This window comes from Aotus nancymaae, unplaced genomic scaffold (genome assembly GCF_030222135.1).
Source record: "Aotus nancymaae isolate 86718 unplaced genomic scaffold, 86718_ANA_hifiasm-v0.15.2.pri h1tg000011l, whole genome shotgun sequence".
Lineage (NCBI taxonomy): Eukaryota > Metazoa > Chordata > Mammalia > Primates > Aotidae > Aotus > Aotus nancymaae.
This window is the reverse complement of record NW_026988422.1, coordinates 37,448,943-37,468,836: the sequence shown is the minus strand read 5'-3', so window position 1 is coordinate 37,468,836 and position 19,894 is coordinate 37,448,943. Positions and strand designations below refer to the sequence as shown.

Here is a 19,894-nt window from a genome sequence, read left to right as displayed (position 1 = left end):
GAAGAACAAAGAGAATTCCAGATTTAAAAAGAATACAAGTAACAAAAACAGCATTATTTATCTAAACTTTACTAAATCATGGTGAAGTAAAAATGCTGCTGGTCACATATGGGGAAAAGTCTTTGTAGTTTATAAATTTGTAGCTCAAAGCTACTCAAATACTTTAATCTGTTAATCCTTTACAAAAGTATTATACACATTGACAATGATAGTAATTTCACTGCTATAGTATAAAATAATATAGATATTTAAAAGAAATGCATTTAGGAAAAAGGTATGAATTTAAGAAATCAGATTCAAAGTTTGAGATAGTCTGATATAATTGTCATTAAACAGTAGTTAAATCTTAAACATAAAGTCATAAATTATGTCCTTCCTTACTTCCTTCTGTCCTTTTCTAATGAAAGAGAAGCACAGAGGACAAGGTTCTAAAGCCCCCTTTCTCTTTAAACCATGTGAATCTTAGACATGTTCTATGCCAGAAAACACAATTCTGTGGCAGCTGATATATGTGGCCACATAAACAAAAAAGAAATACCATAATGCTGTTTTAAGCTAAGATATCCTTGGTACATCTATTAGGCAAAGAGTCTCTTATTGTCACCACAATATGTGAAATATCATCATATATGCTTAAGTGCTTTTTCTTCATTTAGAAACTCTTTTCAAAACATAATTGGAATTTTATAAAACAGGAAAAGAGCTTTTTTTAAAGGAGTTTTACTACCTTACTGCTAAGGAGGTATACTTTCTTCTGAGTGTATTAAACTATATGTAGAAATACTTTTAAAAGGTCACTTGAAATAATAATATATAATTATTTGAAGTGATGAAACTACTTCAAAATTAGCATTCTAACTTGAATAAAACAAACAGGAGTTGATTACATTCTTATTGCTCTCCAAAAGTATTTTCATCTGATATTTACTTTAAAATGTGTATCTGTGTGTATGTGTGTGTGTGCTCTGACCTTTAAAAAGTCATAGAATTATGGAATTGATAATTTTTTTAGGTTTGCTGTTGGGTCTATATGGTAATCAAATTTAGAAAACTATAAATTATATTTAAATTTATTATTTACAAGCAATTAATTATAAGAAAAAACAGCCAGGTGGCTTTCATTACATAAATTACTGTTAATGACAGAGACCTCATGCTGCGATTGTATTTAGCATTTGCATGTGTCAAGTGCACATAGTGGTGTGAAACTCCCCTCTTCAGAGTGGAACCAGGCATTGAAGCAGAAAGCAAGATACCCAAGTTTCAGATCACACCCGAACCAGTCCTTTCAACCTGACATATTCCAAAGGTTTCCAAATTTGTAGCAGAAAATTTGTCTTGCAATAACATTTTGGGGAAACAGCTTTCAAACCAGATAAGAATTACTGATCATCAAATAGTATTTACTTACACTTAGTTACTTAAAGTCCTATATGTATGATTTAAATATTACCAAAAAAAATGTTTAATCAATTTGCCATAAACCAAGTAAGGCATCTATTAATGTCTCACGAATGCAGTTTTTAAAATAATGTTTAATGTTGCTTTCCTACCACAGAAACTGTGCTAAATAAATGAACAATAACTCTCTTTTCAGGGTTCTCTCTTGTTTTACTTAGCCTTTTGTAGTGATTCTTCCAACTCTGCGGTATGTATAAGTCCCTTCCAAACACAATGAAGAATTTTACGTCTTTATGCTGAGAAAAAAACTTGAGTCTCAAGGATATAATAGGAAAATATGAGTTCATATGATACAGAAGGAAACAGAAAGAAAATAAAAATAAATAGCAAATAAGTTTCATCCTATTTCAAACTCTATCCCAAATAGACACCTAAATAAGTATTTCCAACCCCCTCCATCAGTACCATCAGAAAAGGGAGAAAGTTTTATGAAAATGCTTTGTAAACGATAGAATAAAATTCCAAAATTACTAGCGTCTTCCTTTCTAAGCAAATAAAAAATTATTTAAAATTTAACTGAAAACCCTATATTGAGCTCCCTCTCTGGCATTCAAGAATTAACTGCCTAGTTAGATTATCTAACTCTCCACTTTTCTTCTTCCTTTAAGAAGTCTGCCTTATAAACAACCACCAAAGAGATGCATAATGGAAACAGGTTAGGAGGGAGTATGTCATTAGCCTCTGAGAAGTTAGTCTACATTTGGGGAGCACAGAGAAAAGGTGGGCATAAAATAAGAGCTAATAGTTAAGGAAGGAGAGTCTGCACTTACTAAGTACAAGGATAAAGTAACAAGATGGACTTTTTCAGCTAAAAGAAGGAACTAATTTACTCACATTATCTTTGGCCAAAGTAATGATCCTGGTGAAGGAGTGGGGTTTGTACATTTAGCACCAATGATGCTGCCATGGCTCAGAAACATAACTTCTCTTTAAGAATCACTTTAGAACCACTTTAGCAGTTACAAAAGAAAACCAACTTCAGTCACATCTTAAATCTCACCAAAATACAGGGTGGCCACCAAGTCTAGAAACACAGACAAATATACAATAAGGGATTTATTGCTACTGAATTATAACACATGGCAAAATAATTATGTCTCCAGAATTCATGATCACCTGCTAACATCAGTCTCCTTGTTTTTCAAACTTAATGATGCCTGTTTGTCTCCATTATCAAAGTACCAAAGACACTGTGCCACACACTCTAAAAATACTTGCCAAAAGAGAAGTCCCAAAAGTGTTTTTGCTATCACTACAGTGTGTCCCCAGGAGGAAATATATAGCACTTTTCATTATAGCACTTTTAAAACTCTGAGTCACTAATTGATAGTTGCAATACATGCGAGGGAAAATGAAAGCTCAGTTATTAGAGGACATCAGAAGAGTCAGATAGAAGACAAGATGCAGGTGCTGATAGCCTGGCAGGCACAGGGCACACCACCAACCAAAACCACTAGCACTTTCCACTGGAGCGGCTTGTAGCATTCACTCTGAGCACATACGCTTAAGAATTCACAGTAAGTGAAATTCAAACTCTTTCCCTCTTACTGTTACATAATAATTTTTCAGCACCCTATCAAGATTTTTTCATGTATTCCTAATCTCAATTAGGAGTAATAGTAGCTTTATCACTATGAATACAAAAACAAAAATTGAGAGCTACCTATCAATAAAAGCCTGAGTGTTTTGGTGTCTGGTGCAAGTTAATGACTCAGTGATACTGAGATCGGGTCATGTTCATGATGAATTTTCAGAGGGCAGCCTAGAAAAGTCAGTCAGCACTGCTGTCTATTTTTATGATGCTGGAGGCACTACAATGGTAGAGTTCACTGACGCTGTGTGCCAGGCAGGACACGAGGATTTTACTCATAGGGTTAGGAATTCCAGTCCCAGAGAAGGCCAAAAGCAAGGCCTAATGTAGACAGTTAAGATAAAGCAGTTTAGCTTGAAGAGGAAGCTAAAAATGTTCTGCTTTGGAAACTGCCATATTTGTGACCTCATGGCAGACTGAGAAAACCAAAGAGCTCCACAGATCACGCAAGTAGTTAGTTCACTGGTGTTTTACAATGCCCTGTGGCGGCTCAGTTGTGAATCCCCAGAAAGAGAAGTTCATGAGGTTTAACAATAGGTGACAGATCACCTCAGTAGGTCCAATTTTGCAAAAATATCCATGCCAAAGACCACAGAGGCACCTGTTTGACATGGTCGAGGTTGGTAAGTGTTACACTAGTCTCCATCTGAATCATGTAAGCTACACGCCTAAGATTACAAAAAGAAAATGGGGGATAGAAAAAGGCCAAATCTGCAATCACAAACCTGCCTTGATTCGAGCCACTAAAATGTCAGATAAAGACCCCTTTTCAGTTCAATTTAACCTGTCCTCAAGGGTAGGACATTTACACGTGGTACCTAGGTCTCAACCTCTAATGAAATCCCAGTTGGTAAAGTCATTCACATTCTAAAAGGGAACCAACTCCTCACACTGCAGAATGTTAGCACTGCACAATAATCCACAGTTAAGTAAATACTAAAAGGAACCTTTTACTCCTTTTTTTTAAATAACCCTATTTGGGACATCAAAACAGTGTAGCATTACTTCCTAAAAATAAGGGAAATCATGTTGAATCACATGAAACAAATCTATTTACTGTCTGTCACTCCAGAATAAAAGTCAATGACTAACTTAGAATTAACCATTGAAATAGGGAAAAAGACAAATAAAAATGGATTGACAAGTCTATCTACAAATGTTGAGGTAAGAATTCATCTAGGATCCATTTCTTTTGTCCAGTTTTACATCAAAGTTTTATAAACTACTGAAAACTACACTTTGATGGAAAACATGACTCTACTACTAGTTCTGCTGGTATACTTGGTACCAGAATTAATGTCTTTGACATGTGGTTGTGGATTTTTACACTGCCACCAAAGTGCTCAGTTAAAGAAATTTCACTAAACCAAGCCATAAACAAATCTTTAACTGAAAAGGTCTGTCTACTCGTTTATAATCTGTTACCTGGAAAAAAAGCAGAAGGTCTCTCTAGCCACCTAATCACCATATCAATGACACATGCCACAAGAGAGAAGCACTAGTTTATTTGATTGATCATGGTAGATAAACTCCAAATAACAGAGAAATTAACAAATGCTTGACATTTGCTCAACATCCATTATTCTGACACTGCTTTCAGAATTTCAAAGCCTGGGAGTATGCTTAATCAACATTCATATTCCCTTGTGAGCTACAGGCACCATATTGCACCCCGCCTTCATACTGATGAAAACTGCATATTGGCCATTTCCAAAATGTTCTGGGACTCCACACAGGGCCCCTTTTCTCTCTTGTTCCTGCTCTGCAGTTTTCTTTTAAACACTTCCAAGACAAAAGCATCTGCCAGTTTTTCTCTCTAGGGATGTATGTAAAATGAACTTAACAGTTTTAAGGCAGGAGTAACCCTCACATCTAAATTCATTCATAGGACAGAAAAGGGCCTAAGAGGCCTCTCCAGGGACAAAACCCTGCTGAAATTCTCCCCACACACAACAGTGGGAGCTTTATAAAATCTAAGTCCAGACAATTTCCAATTCAAATGCCCAACATAGCATGACCTTTGTCAGATCTCTGAGCCCAAGATGCACCCATGATTTTTTATTCTAACCAGCACAGACATTAGACAGGGCACTATTGCTAAGCAGGAGGTTCAATATTTGCATGCTCTTCTATTGTGAAAATGTAACAGTGACAGCACTGTGTCAAATTCTTTTCCCTCTAGAACTTTAACTCCATAGGAGAGGCATGGCTGACAGATGACTCCCCAACATCTGTGTTATGTACACTGCACAGCTGAGGAGTCCTGGATCACTGTCAGAACATCGTGGAGATGACCTGCACCTTTCTTAAGCCTTCTTCTTATCCCTGGCCCCAACCCGCAAATATATAAATAACTATAATACAAATAGTGCAATTTTTAACAAAATATAAAGATGGCAAGACAGATTAACATAATTTATAGTCATTAAGCTGTTCACGTAGCAGCTCAACATATGTTGTATAAATGTCCTATACCGAATAATTTATCAGATCTGACACAGTGCACATCATATTGTTTTATTTAATACACTTACTAAAATTTCATGGATCAAGCATCACTTCTGAAAGCACTGAGAAAGCACTAGAAAATATTTATTCACCTCCCGTGATTTATTTTGATTACCCTTACAGCTACATGATAAAGTGGAACTCACAAAATTACAAGGTTAAGGTTTACACAGCCATTGCTTCATATACTAAAATATAACAAATGGCTCCATGTCTGTGTTATATTTTACTTTCATTTAGTGTTAAGTAGAACAGTAGACCAAGCACTTAGCTGCCTACTGAATATTTTAATATTTTTAAATAGGACCTAAATGTCTTGGCCCAGAGAGTGGGAGCTTAAGTAACAATTTCAGGAAAGAATAGTAAGCCCTTTGTAGAGTACTAGTTAGAACAATAATGGCAAAAACAAAACAAACAAACAAAAAAAGCATGCTTCAAAGTCATCATCCCCTCAAAGGAGATCATAAAAATAAGCACTGGCCCACATCAGAAAGTTAGCAAGAATTCACTGAATGCATAAAAGAACACAATACAATGTTAGGCAATACAGGGTAGAGCTGGAAGATCAAATCACAGCAAAGCACACAGCTCCAATCCAAAGGATCTCACAGTTAATTCAAATAGAAAGCGAAAGAGAGAAATGTACACATTCCAAATGAACAGGTAAAAGTAACTACAATGGTCAAAACAAACAAACAAAAATTCTCACTAGAGGTAATCTAATATTCAAGAAACAAAAAAAAAGGATTGGGGAGGGAGAGATGGGGAAAAGAAGGGCAGGAAAGGAGGGGGTGGGAAAGGGAGGGAAGGACAGAAGCAAAGGGAGAGGACAAGAGAAAGGGAGAAAGGGAAGGAAATAGATTAGACGTGCCACCTGAGATTCCTCGCACTTGAGATTCTTTTTCATCACTTTTCTCCTAAAATATTTTAGCTGGGGGCAGGTCTCCAAGACAAGAAAAAGGAAATGAAAAGGATGGTAAAAAGATCAGCAAAGGGAGAAGAGCTGAGAGCTTCAAAAGGCAAGGTCAACAGAGCTTTTCAAAAAAAGCATGAATGCTTGTTGGCCTGATCATGTCTGAGAGAACTATTAAAAACTTTATTGCATCAACTGCCTTGGGAAAGAATACTAAGCAAAATATCTTTTGTTTCCAATGGGCTATTTTGTTTAAAATGTAGTAAAAGTGAGATGACCACAAGACAAGAAAATTATCTTTTTTAATAACTAAGTTAGGCCAGGTGTGGTGGCTCATACCTGTAATCCAGGCACTTTGGGAGGCAGAGGTGGGTGGATCACTTGAGTCCAGGAGTTCAAGAGCAGACTGGGCAACATAGCAAAATCTCATCTTTAAAAATACAAAAAATTAGCTGGGTGTAGTGGCACACACCTGTAGTCCCAGCTACTCAGGAGGCTGAGGTGGGAGGATCATCTGAGCCCAGGAGGTCGAGGCTGCAGTGAGCTGAGATTGCACCACTGGACTCTAGCCTGGGCAAGAGAGCGAGACCTGGTCTTGAAAAAAAAAGTAAGTTCTATATCCATTTATGAGTGACAAATGAGAATTGTTCCCAAGTACCTACAAAATAATACTCTTCTCACAAAAAATACTCTCAGGTACCCAAAGAAGCTCCATATGTTTCAAGGTGTAAATACTACAATCCAGAAGCAAGGTGTCAGCTTCTCAAAAACTTGACCTTACCATCACATGACAGGAGAACTGACAGTCAACGAGATACTTCACGTGGAGCAAGGAAACCACGAAGTCATATAATACTGGATTGCAAGTCAGGCAGCAGAGTGACTTTAGATGAATAACAGGTTATTGTAAAAATACTGAAGGTTCTATCATACTGCACCCTCCGAAAGTAAAGATAAAGACTATGAAGTCAAATAGAGTTCAATATAAAAAACAGTAAAGTTCCAATCTCCCAAAAGAAAAGAACTAAAAATAGGAAAATAATCTTGCTCAGTTTAATGCATGGTGATAATGGTACCTGAAAAATCCTAAGTACAGCATAATTTAACCCTCACAGCTTTATGTCTGAGCAAAAAACGACGTTAGCCATAATGTAGGGTTTATATAAAAGTGAGCACCATTATTAACAGATAACCTTAAGAGTTGGGATGGTGGTAGGGAGGTTATGTATCAAAAGACGCAATAAGAGGTCATTGAGAGCACTTTAGAAAAGAACGAGTTTAAGCGTTGCAAATTCTTGCTGGGACCCCTATCATCACCATCACTCTGGCATTTTATTTCTAAACAAGAAATATACTTTACCTTTCTGAGATTATTTTCTGGGTACAAGCCAACCATTATGAACCTTTCAGTGAATCACTGAATAGGGCACTTAAAGGGATAAACAATTATAAAAATAACTCTTGTCATAGGCGCATACATTTTATTTTATTTAGTGATGTAATAAGCTTAGGGGCATATATCAGGTCCAAAATGGTCTTGGTCATTAATTTAAGCAATAAATCATAGGTCTTGCCAACAATGACGGCAAACAGATGCTAACAAGGAAATGTATTATTTAATATTGCCATGTGTTATAAAAATGTAAGTGTGTTTAAGACATGTCTTAAATTTTTATAATAATATGCATTTAATACATTACTGTTTTGACACATGCAGGAATCAGATTTATAGTCCCATTCCATAGCTGCTTCTTCTGTGAACATGAGAGCATATTCTGGGTTTGTTTTTTTTTTTAAAGAGGGGAAACCTTTAACGTGCATGTTTGCAACAATATCTAATTGGTTGTCTTGCTGTTTTGTAGTAAATAATGTCAGCATTGAAACTCATTAAAAAGAATGAATCTACATACTTTGCCTGAATTTGAAAATAGAACATTTAAGAATTACAATTTTTAAAGAAACATTATAGCCTAAGAAATATATGAGAGCACTCTTAAATCAAGTTGGCAACTAATTTTTTTTACATTCATTTTGAACTGTCCTGCATGATACCAGGCAAAAATTACTACTTTAATTAACAAGTTTACAAGTAAAGTTCAATATTCAAGAACTTGGATCTAAGAAAAACATCACTTTGTATCTTCATGCAAAAATCCTAAGAATCAAACAGTAGTATACCAGAACACAAAGCAATTTAAAATGGAGTCTATCCATAAATTTGGCAAATTATACCAAACCATAATATTCCCCCTCTAATAGTTCCTTTCAGAGCAGGTTTATATCCCTTTGCCAGCAGGTCGAATCCTCCTAGGAAGAGGGCTTGTGAAAAAAGGGAATTCGAGGCTAAAAGATTAAACCAAACCTCTTTTTGAAAAAAAACGAGCTTTTTTTTTTTTCATATCAACAAGACACTGACTCTACTAAATGTATTTTTGTTAGCAATTATTTTGTTTGAGTCTCCTTTTCAATCAACTCTCCTAACTGCCAGTATGGTCTTCTTTCTTTTTTGTGTAGGCAAGGAGTTCATTCTTTAGAACACTTGAGGAAGCAGTGCTCGGAGTACGGAAACTAAATTTTCTTCATTAAATCTACTGAAGCAGATATTAAAAATGCATTTAATATACTGGCAATGGTCGGTGGGCACCGCTGACTGTGACAGGCCAGTTACTGATGATGTGCCGTCAGATGGCCTTCTCAGCAGGCGCCTGGGTCTCAGGCTGCTGAAGGACAGCAATATCTTCCCTTGTGTGTAAGCTCTATTCATCTCCCAAGTATTTACTAAATCACAGGCCTCTGCACACATAGCCCACGTTTTCAGCCTATGCTAACAAATGATGGATGGCCTCGTCAATTCGTTATGTCCTGAAAGCATGGTTTCCTGCCATTCCAATCATCAAACCTCAGTGCTTCAGAGCTGATCAGTCTCAGGGAATATATTTTGCAGGCTCGATTAAAAGAGTAGAAGTTCTTTCCATGAGAGTCTCTGGCACTTTCTTCAACTATTTGTTGTTTCAACCAATTATGTAGACAGAATATTCAATAGGCACTCAGGTACTATAACATGGCCAGGTTTTTCCTGATGTTCGCTAAGGTGCAATTTTTTTTATGACAAATCAGTGGAGGTATTTGAAAATAAAATATTTGATAGTGAAATTCATGTTTTAAAACAATTTTCCTTCTAAGTACTGTGGGCAAAACCTTAAAAATACTTTATATCATCATATTATATTATATTATATTATATTATATTATATTATATTATATTATATTTATTATACTGTAAGTGTATTAGCCAATGCACTTCAGAGGAACTTCCAAGGCAACAGCCATTCTGTAAATCATCTAAGCCTTTTAAGACAATAATTCACACACATTCTCTTAATTATAATCTAGATAAAGGCATAAACTGCTTAAAAATTCTCCTGACAGTTCCAAAGTGAGATGACAAAAGTTCAACTTGTCAAAGAGAAAATCTTCTTAAAAGAACATTTGAGTTCCAAGGTTACATATGTCAGTTGTCTTTTCCATAAACCATAAGAACATTTTTATTTTTTTCTATAGCTTACCTATGGAACAAAAAATACATAAGAGCACACTCATACCTTTTACTCAGAAACAGTAAACTTCATAAAAACAGATGAACTTACCACAACTAAACAGAAAGCTGAGCTTTGAAGAAATGGGGTGGTATTAAAGAGTCAAACAATTTGCTATAGATAAGCTTCTCCAAATGCTAAAAAAAAAAATTTTTAAGGTGCTGGGCTCCCATTTAGCCAATAGCCACATAGGCACCACACCAATATACCTCCAGTCAGTGTAAGCTTCACCACGCTGTCCTGCCACTCACCTCAACCTTAACCTCAAGATTAAGCTCATTTTTATTGCGCACAAAGGTCATCTGTATTAGGTCAAAATTCAAAGTCCCTTGTCAGAAAAGGTTGATATATTCCAACCTTTCCTTTTCCATGCATCAAATTTTTCATGGTAAAGTCATATTCAGCAGACAGTATATTCAGCAATTTATTGTGCCATTGTAATACAGTGCAGAATACAATCGTCCAAAAAGCTATCACATGAATAAAATATTTTTCATGACTAGGAACCAAATGTAGACTCCTTACACACCTCTAACAGAGGAAATAAAACTAACCAAGTCTTGTTTCCATGCTTCAGAAGAGTTATATGGGAAATAATTTTCCCTAAAATACAATCTATAACGTAACTATGCTTTTGCTTCCATAGTCTTTGGGAATAGGCAACTTTTTCTTTAGAGTGTTGCTCAAAATTTAAGTGATTTTTTTTTTTTTAAATGCAAAAACCTCGAACCTGTTTTAATACTCTTATTCAAATCAGGCCTATGCAGTTTAACCGAAGTAGGTCTAAACCTGAAACCCTCTCTTTGATCTAGAACCTAGAGGAAGATAAGCTCTATGATAAAGTGAAAACTAAAGGAGAAAAATTACTGTCTTGCCCAATTCACTACTATTACAATTACGTGATCAGCAGAACTGCAGAAATAAGATAAATTAAAGGAAATCTTTGAAGGCAGCATTACAGAATACATTGTAATTAGTAAAACCCAAAGCCTTAAGGAATAATAAATCTATTCTCTTTAAAGAGTTTATGCAACTTCTTTGTGTTTACCACAAAGTCTTTTCATAATGAGTATTAGTATGATGAACAGTTTCAAGATCATTTTAAACACCCTTATTCTTCAAATCTGATTAGTACCTATATTGAACACTAAAATCAATGTTCACATTACATGATGATCTAGGGTATCCTCTAAAATCTCCATGCTCTGGAAGACTTACACTCTGAACTTACATATTTACTGGAGTCAAGCTACTTCCTGATACAGCAGAACCCTGACTCTAAAACTGGTACTCGCTCAAATATCTTTCATAAATGCATAACCCCCTTCTTACCAAGTTGAGACAAAAAAGTTAAAGAGGTTCCAGATATGAGTGGTTGCATTTGAGAAAAATAAGTAGACAATAAAAGACTTGGAAAGGGGTGATTTTAGGCAAAATACTTTCAGTTCTAATATTCTGAGTCTAATTATCATAACCATAAATACATTGCAACAAGTAACCATGAATATGTAATGGTACCAATAATATAACAGCAGTAGCAGCCAGTATAGTATCAGGAACCATGCTAATCATTTTATATGTACTAACTCATTTCAAGTTAATCATTTTGTATGTACTATCTCATTTCAAGTTCATAACAATTCCATTTTATGAATAAGGACACTAAGGCACCAAAAAGTAAAGAAACTTACCAATTAGGTATCTTCCCTCTGTTTTTATATTGAATAACTGCCAAATGAAAATGTAACATCTGAGCTTGATGTCCCTAAATTTAATGTCCCTAAATTTAGCTAATTAATCCATTTTAAAAGGGATTCATTTTCCTAAATTAGACATTATATATGTTTTTTTTAAAAAGTCAAGCAGTATTCTTTAGGCAAGTTCAATCAAATGTCCATTATGAATGTACCATAATACTTAGAATCTACTAGGTATTCCTAAGGCCCAAGACTAGAATTCCAGTTCCCATGCTAACTATAGTAAGGGAAAAATAAGCAGAAAGCCCAACAATCACAAAAAATCTTATAATAACGAAGGAGTTACACATGGTAGTAGTGTGAGTCTCTTTCAGAAAAAAAAGACTATAAAAATCAGAACAAACGGGGTTAAAACACTTCTATAAAAGACATCCCTTGGAACCATAATGTACAAAAGTCTCAAACTGGTGATGGAGGGGCTGGAGAAGGGGGAAACCCGGGTTGTACCGTTTGCCAATTTGTGTGGTGTAAACACTCCCACTGTGGATGAATTTTAAGCTACCAATATGAGGTCGCGGTTCGTAGAGTCTGGAAAAGATGCTCACAATCAGCTCTCACAAGCTGGAAAGAGCACCAGCATCCACTGGCTGTAGGCCAAATTCAGCCCACAGACTTGTTCTGTTTGGCCAGGAAAATGTTGGCCCACACAGTGCTTTAAAAATTCAAACAAATTGACAACATTTAAAACTCAGGATATTTTATTTTTTCTTAAAAAAAAAAATCAGATCTAGAGCTGCTTTCTAAAGATTACAAGGCCTGGTAGCACTGGGCCCACATTCCTGCATGGCACTGGACGGCTGGCATAAAGTGGCTGCTGCCTCGTCGGTACACACAACCATACTTTCACTTAGCTGCAAACCCAACCAGGTCAGCTTCATTCATTCACCTGTTGACACTGCCTGGTCCTTAGAGGGATGGCGGTCTGTGATCTTTAATTTAAAAGCATGAATGAAGAGTTTCACATCCACATGTGGAAATTCGGTCAAATCACTGGGTAGGACCCCTCCCTCGGTTTCTGCATCTGCAACATTAACAGATTTGACCAAATTATCTCTAACTGCAATCTCAATCCAACACTGGCTTGCTTTATAACTCACTGAATCTGAATAATAAGAGAACTATGAAGGTCCCTCAGGAGCAGCTTTTACGATCTGCATGTGGAGATTTCCAAACGTGCCCACCAGCATGCAAATAAAAAATTCAACATGTTATAAACTTGAGGTTAAATGTATTTTTATCTTTATATATTTTAGTTGGCCTCAGAAAATCAGAATCTAGATAATTTTAACTTCATCCATTAAGAAACAGCTATTTGTTACACACAGGCTGTTACACTCAAGCTGGAAGAGTCTGTGGGCTTAACATTGTACAAGGAAGAGTCTGCCTCATATTCCCAGTCCATTTACCATCTTAGCTAAATGGGGCTCGAAGTGTAAGTTAATTTCAAATTTTATTAGCTTTCCCTACCAATATTATCAGCAAAAACAAATAGCAGTGTAATATACCTAAAGCAAAGGATGACATCAGCTTGAGAGAACTGTAGACAGGAACAATTTTTTTAAAAAAATTGCCAGTCTAATTTCATGTGCAAATGTAGAAGACACATTCAAATGACTCTTGACCTCAGAGATCTCAACCACAAAAGAAGCCACTTACAAGAGCCCTATAGATACCACATCACAAGCTACAGAATCACAGGTGGATAAGGTATGCCACAGGCATGAATGTCCAACCACAAAATTTTCACCCTGCATCTCTATTCATCCTACAACATTCCTAGATTAAACAAAGACAGTTCTATTTGAGAATAATCATAAATATCTATGACAAATACTAATTCATCAATGTGCTGAGTATAAATCTCAATCATTGATACTTGGCTGATCTGAAGATGCAGCAAGTCAGTTTGCTGGTAAGTGAGCTTAGCCAACAGCAGCATCCCAGAGGTTAGACCTTTCCCATCCTATATAGTGCTAACTGCCAATTTGGAAATTTTCAATAGTCTTAAGTGATTTAAATATCAAGGGTCTGCTATGCCTCCTATTTCACATAACAGAATAAACACAAGCTCAGACTTTATATCTCATCCTTTTTTGTTCATGGAACAAATGACAGGTCTTAACTAACAGTGACTGAAAAATACAAAATTAAAAATAAATATATGTTGGGGGTGGGGGGCAGTGACGATCCACCAAGTATTTTAAATCTTAGTCTTGGATATGACTACTACTCCCAAGACAACCTCAGAAAAAGACGAGGCTTCCCACAGAATTGCCCCAATTAGCAGGGGCCGGTGTTAGGTCAGGGAAAGACCCAGTACTTATGTATTTCATTGAACAGGTATATTAAGAGATATGAATCTACCTTACTTTTTTCCTCTACTTAAATTGCTTTGTTTCAAAATATTCATTCTCATAGTCTTGAGGTTGTTGCTTTAAGTATAATAGCTTTAAACATTTTTTAGCAACTGAATCATAGTATTTCAAACACATAAAAGAAATATGTCCTTAAAAAATTTAGCATTTTACTTTGGATGAAAAATTGCAAAGCCTTCTCTTTCTCTTGATGAGATCCCAGCTATTTATGAGGTCACTGAACACCACAGTAGGTTAAAACAACAAAAAAACTTTTACTTCCTGTCATGAAGCCAGAACGAACAGAAAATATCACCCTTCAGCCAAGAGACATAATGTGAAGTGAGACAAGCCATGTCTCTGTTCCTTGGCATGAAGGAAACTTTGGCTTACAAGGAAGGACTACTGACTCTTCACTATATGTTTCATGAAAGGGTAGAGATGGAAAGAGAGGAAAGAAAAGGTGAAGCAGGTGTTAATTTTCCAAAGTGGCTAGTACAAGGTTGGATTTGTGATCAGTATGTACCATCTTTCCTACGTGGGTCACAGATTGTTCAACTCTGGCTTCAAACCCATGGACCAAACAATCCGGGATCTAGCTGTGGTCTGTTCCCCTAAGAACCGGACTACTGTCATCAAGTTAGAGTTTCACCCTAGCAGCTTAAATGTATTCACTGTATATACAGCACACTGTGTGAGCAACTTGACAACAGAAGGGAGAAAGGAGAAACATATTTTCAAGTACATATTTGAAAACATCTCCTCCCTTCAATAAAAAGACAATTGAAAATAAAGAAACATTTACTGTTTACCTATCTTCTATATGACCTTCATACCAGCACATGACTTCATACATTAAGGTCACTTTTCAGATTTACTCTAGTAAAATATATATTGATTGTTTTGTTTCTAAGGAACATTCAACCAATACAGCAAAACTGTACAAAATGTGTAAAAAAAACATAATGGAAAATTCAGTCAACTTTGTCAAAAGTTAAACAGTAAAATATCATTAAACCATAGTTCTATTGAATCTTTTTTTTCCTAGGGAAATATATAATTACTCTTTATTGTACAAGCAATCACTCTGGTAAGGGTTATTACTTAGTAACCTAAAGTCTGGTGTCTGAACACAGATTTTAAAATGAGGTCAATATTCTAATCACATGAAAATTTCCTCCAAAATTAATAAGAAATATAATTAGCATGTGGATTCTTCTCAGAATAACATTGTCTGAGGCTTTCTTCAAATACTCCTTTGCAAAGAATTAAAGCTCATATCCCTTTCACAGCTACAGGATCCAAAGATGCACAAATAGCTAATAAAAGCTAAACACTTCTTTTAGAAAGCGAAGGGGCCATACACAAATGTAAGAACCTTTCAGAAGAGTCTTTAAAGCTAAGCTACAATGTAGCAACAAAGTAAAAAATGTCAAGTCTTACAGAAAAAAATTCTAAAAGATTACTAAAGACATGAAATAATCATACTCTTGTCTTAGACATTCCTACCTAGTCTAATGATCAATACAGAAATAACCCTAGATATCTTTCCTGGGTATATGAATATTAATTGTAAATATCATGTAAATTAATTCTATTTCTAAGGCAAAACCATCAGTAGAATTTCCAGTTCAATAAAAGCCTTTCTCTCTCTTTCTGGGCAATTCTCACTTATTATTCTGGAACTCAGGTCCACCACAACATTATCATAGTGTAGAAAATTGACCACAAACTGAGAATCAACTTTCATTTCAATTGAGAGAGACAAGGCCAACAGGAATAGTATTTCAATTAAGTACACCAAGCCCTACAGTATTAATTATGCATTGCAATGCTCCCTCATTCTTAAAAATCAGTGAATCTAGGTTTAAAAGGTTTTTTTACATGTCATTATATCACTGTGAAATACTTAAAGCAAGTTTCTGTTAACTACACAATATTCAACTGATAATCAAATCTTACATGTTCAGTCATACAACCAACTCTTCCATATATACATTTTCATTTTCTGTATATCTAATGCTCTTTGTTTCAAAGCAAAAATTGTGTTTTATATGTTTTAAAAGGTTACTACTCATTTCTTCTACTGTAGATCAGCTACTACATTCTAACAAAAAATCATATTTACCTGTCATTAAAAACATAGGGAGGAGATCCAAGATGGCTGATGATTAGCAGCTCGGGCACGTACCTCCCAGTGAAAGTGCAAAGAACGAGAGGACGCCACACTTTCAGACGAATATTTGTTGCTCACGGACCAGGAGATTCCCATTGGAGGAGCTCCACGGGTCGCCAGGGCGACTCTTGTGGCCGGCGTGGCGGTTTTGCTGGTGCCTTAGCACGCCAGTTCTTGGTGCAGAGTCCGGAGATTCCCGGGCAGAAAAGCACCATCAATCTTAACACCGCTGTTTTGGCCGGTGCAGTGGATTGCTCAGATTTCGGCGCAGGGAATCAGCAAGTTGGACGTCAGAGACCCAGTTAGAAAGTCGGTAATTATAAAGACGACAGACGGACAAATATATAATGAAGGGAAGAAACCAGCGTAAAAAGGTAGAGAATACTCAAAATCAGAATGCCTCTCCCTCTACAGGGGATTGCAATTCCTCATCAGTAACGGAACAAGGCTTAATAGATTACACGTGTGTTCCAATAACAGAAGCAGGTTTCAAAACGTGGGTGATAAGAAACTTCTGTGAATTAAAAGAACTTGTTCTAACCCAATGCAAAGAAACTAAGAACCTTGAAAAAAGGTTTGACGAAATGTTAACGAGAATGGACAATTTAGAGAAGAATATAAGTGAAGTGATGGAGCTGAAAAACACAACACGAGAACTTCGCGAAGCATGCACAAGTTTAAACAGTCGAATTGATCAAGCAGAAGGAAGGATATCAGAAGTCGAGGACCAGCTCAGTGAAATGAAACGAGAAGACAAGAATGCAGAAAAAAGGATGAAAAGGAATGAGCAAAGTCTCCAGGAAATATGGGACTATGTGAAAAGACCTAATTTACGTTTGATAGGTGTACCTGAATGTGATGAAGAGAATGAATCCAAGTTGGAAAATACTCTTCAGGATATCATTCAGGAAAATTTTCCCAACCTGGCAAGGCAGGGTAACATTCAACTCCAGGTAATACAGAGAACACCACAAAGATATTCTTCAAGAAGACCAACCCCAAGGCACATAATCGCCAGATTTATTAGGGTTGAAATGAAGGAGAAAATACTAAGGGCAGCCAGAGAGAAAGGTCAGGTTACCCATAAAGGGAAGCCTATCAGACTTACAGCAGATCTCTCAGCAGAAACTCTACAAGCCAGAAAAGAGTGGGGACCAATATTTAACATCCTTAAAGAAAAGAACTTTCAACCCAGAATTTCCTATCCAGCCAAACTAAGCTTTATGAGCGAAGGAAAAATTAAATCTTTTGCGAACAAACAAGTACTTAGAGAGTTCACCACCACCAGGCCTGCTTTACAAGAGCTTCTGAAAGAAGCACTATACATATAAAGGAACAACCAATATCAGCCTTTCCAAAAATATATCAAAAAGCAAAGAACTTTAACACAATAAAAAATTTACATCAACTAATGGGCAAAACAGCCAGCTAGCATCAAATGCCGGTATTAAACTTATATATATTTTAATTGGATAAAAAGCCAAAACCCATTGGTATGCTGCATCCGGGCCCATCTTACATGCAACAATATACAAAGACTCAGAGAGAAGGAGGAAGATTTACCAATCAAACAGAGAGTAAAAATAAACTAATAAACAAAAAGCAGGAGATGCAATTCTCGCCTCTGATAAAGTAGACTTTAAAGCAACAAAGATCAAAAGAGGCGAGGAATGACATTACATAATGGCAAAAGGATCAATGCAACAAGAAGAGCTAACGATTCTATAGATCAACGAGATAGAAAATTAACAAGGATATTCAGAACTTGAACTCAGACCCGGAACAAGTAAACTTAATAAACATTTATAGAACTCTCCACTTCAAATACACAAAACATACATTACCACCTCACGCCTATTCCAAAGGTGACTATATAATTGGAAGTAAATCACTCCTCAGCAATCGCATAGCATTTCATAGGTTTAAATTAAATATTGGTTGGCTGTTTGTTTGTTATTTTCTTCCCTTATTCCTTCCTGACTACATCATTAAGCATAATTATCAGTATAAAAGAGGTTTTCAATACCCATTACTAAATTGCATTCTAGCCTGGGCAAGAAAGCAATACTCCCATTCTCTCTCCCTCTTTCTTTTCCTTCTCCCTCCTCCCCATTCTCTCTCTCTCTTTCTCTTCCTTTTTCCTCCTTCCTATTCTCTCTCTCTCTAAAAAAAAAAAAAAAAAAAACCATAGGGAGCTCTACACTGCGCTGTTTTACATGCCTTGTTTCACTTAATCCTCGCCACAGCCTTAAGGAACTGAACAAGGAGAGACAAGAGAGAATGAGATTCTGGAGCCAGACTCTACTTGGGTTTAATATCCTGCCTGCTCTACTTCCTAGCCAGTGGACTTCACCTCTCCTTTTACAGATGAGACAACTTTCACTCAGATAAAAAGAGAAAGAGCCAAGTCATTTCTCAAGAAGAAACTATAATAGGATGCAAGAATAATGGAATACAAGACTCCCTCTGGAAAAAGCAGGCATCTTAAAATGCGTCATGCGTTTTAAGGGGTGGGAGGGATTGTTCAAAAAAGACAGTCATGACCAGTGGCAGCTCCAACTAAACCAAACCACCTCAAATAAGTGTAAGCGCTAAAGAAAACTGTTGTGCCTGTCCCAAGCAAGGTTTTTTAGCTACTCCACTCCTTAGCAGATTGGACTCCTAAGTTCACCACCAAGAAACACTAAGCTCAACAATGTATACAGTATGATACACACTAGAGCCAGCTTTAACTCGTTTTCTGGTAGAGAGGTGAAGATTTTAAGATGATGACCAAGTACACTGGTTTAAGCACAGGATGACCAGCCAAACAAGTTTTTAACTAGTACTTTTGAGATTTTACTAGGAACAAGAATATAAAGCACCTCCTATAAGTGAATGATTGCCTATGTCATGATCTAAGAGTGGGAAGACAGTAGGAGATATGGGCCAAGAGAGAAAAAGAAAACATTTCTTCAAAATGTGGAAAATACCATTAGAGAAACCTAAGCCAGGATCTCTAAGCGCAAAGATATATCAAAACAATAGACATCTATTTGTTTAGCAATTTATAGTATCAAGAGTTTGATTTACGATTCATTAGTACAGCGACTAAATAACTAATATATGGTAAGGGAACTTAAGGGAAAATTAAACTTGTGCCAGAGGGCTTGGTCTACTAGCAAAATAATTTCCAACAAAAATATATCCTACTTATTCTAATCCTAAGAATGCTACTTAACCATATCTGAACTATTCAACAAATCCTTTGGTTTCTAACATTCTTATACCTACTGGATGTGTCTTACACTATTTCCTCAGACTATGAGCTATCCAAAATTAGTAACTACATTATTCTAGCTATTGTTTTGTTTTATTTTGTTTTTAGAAATGGAGACCCGCTATGTTGCCCACGCTGGAGTAGAGTGGCTATTCACAGACACAACTACAGCGCACTACAACCCCAAAACCCTGAGCTCAAGAGATCCTCACAGCTCAGCCTCCTAAGTAGTTAGGACTACAGGTGCCCGGCTGTTTTCTTGTTGTTGTTGCTGTTTTA

General features: G+C 36.2%; 1 protein-coding gene across 5 annotated transcripts in view; it reads right to left on the bottom strand.

The window, feature by feature from the left end:
• CDIN1 (CDAN1 interacting nuclease 1) overlaps positions 1–19,894 on the bottom strand; it is a 410,017-nt gene that overhangs the window by 211,476 nt on the left and 178,647 nt on the right. Inside the window, exon 1 of one of the 5 annotated variants that reach the window (XM_012465102.3) lies at positions 2,296–2,421. The exons of the other annotated variants lie outside the window; for them this stretch is intronic. Within the exon in view, the coding sequence (XP_012320525.1) occupies positions 2,296–2,381 (86 nt within the window). The 5' untranslated portion in view covers positions 2,382–2,421. Of the gene's footprint in view, positions 1–2,295; positions 2,422–19,894 lie in introns of those variants that run through there. 5 annotated transcript variants of the gene reach the window in all.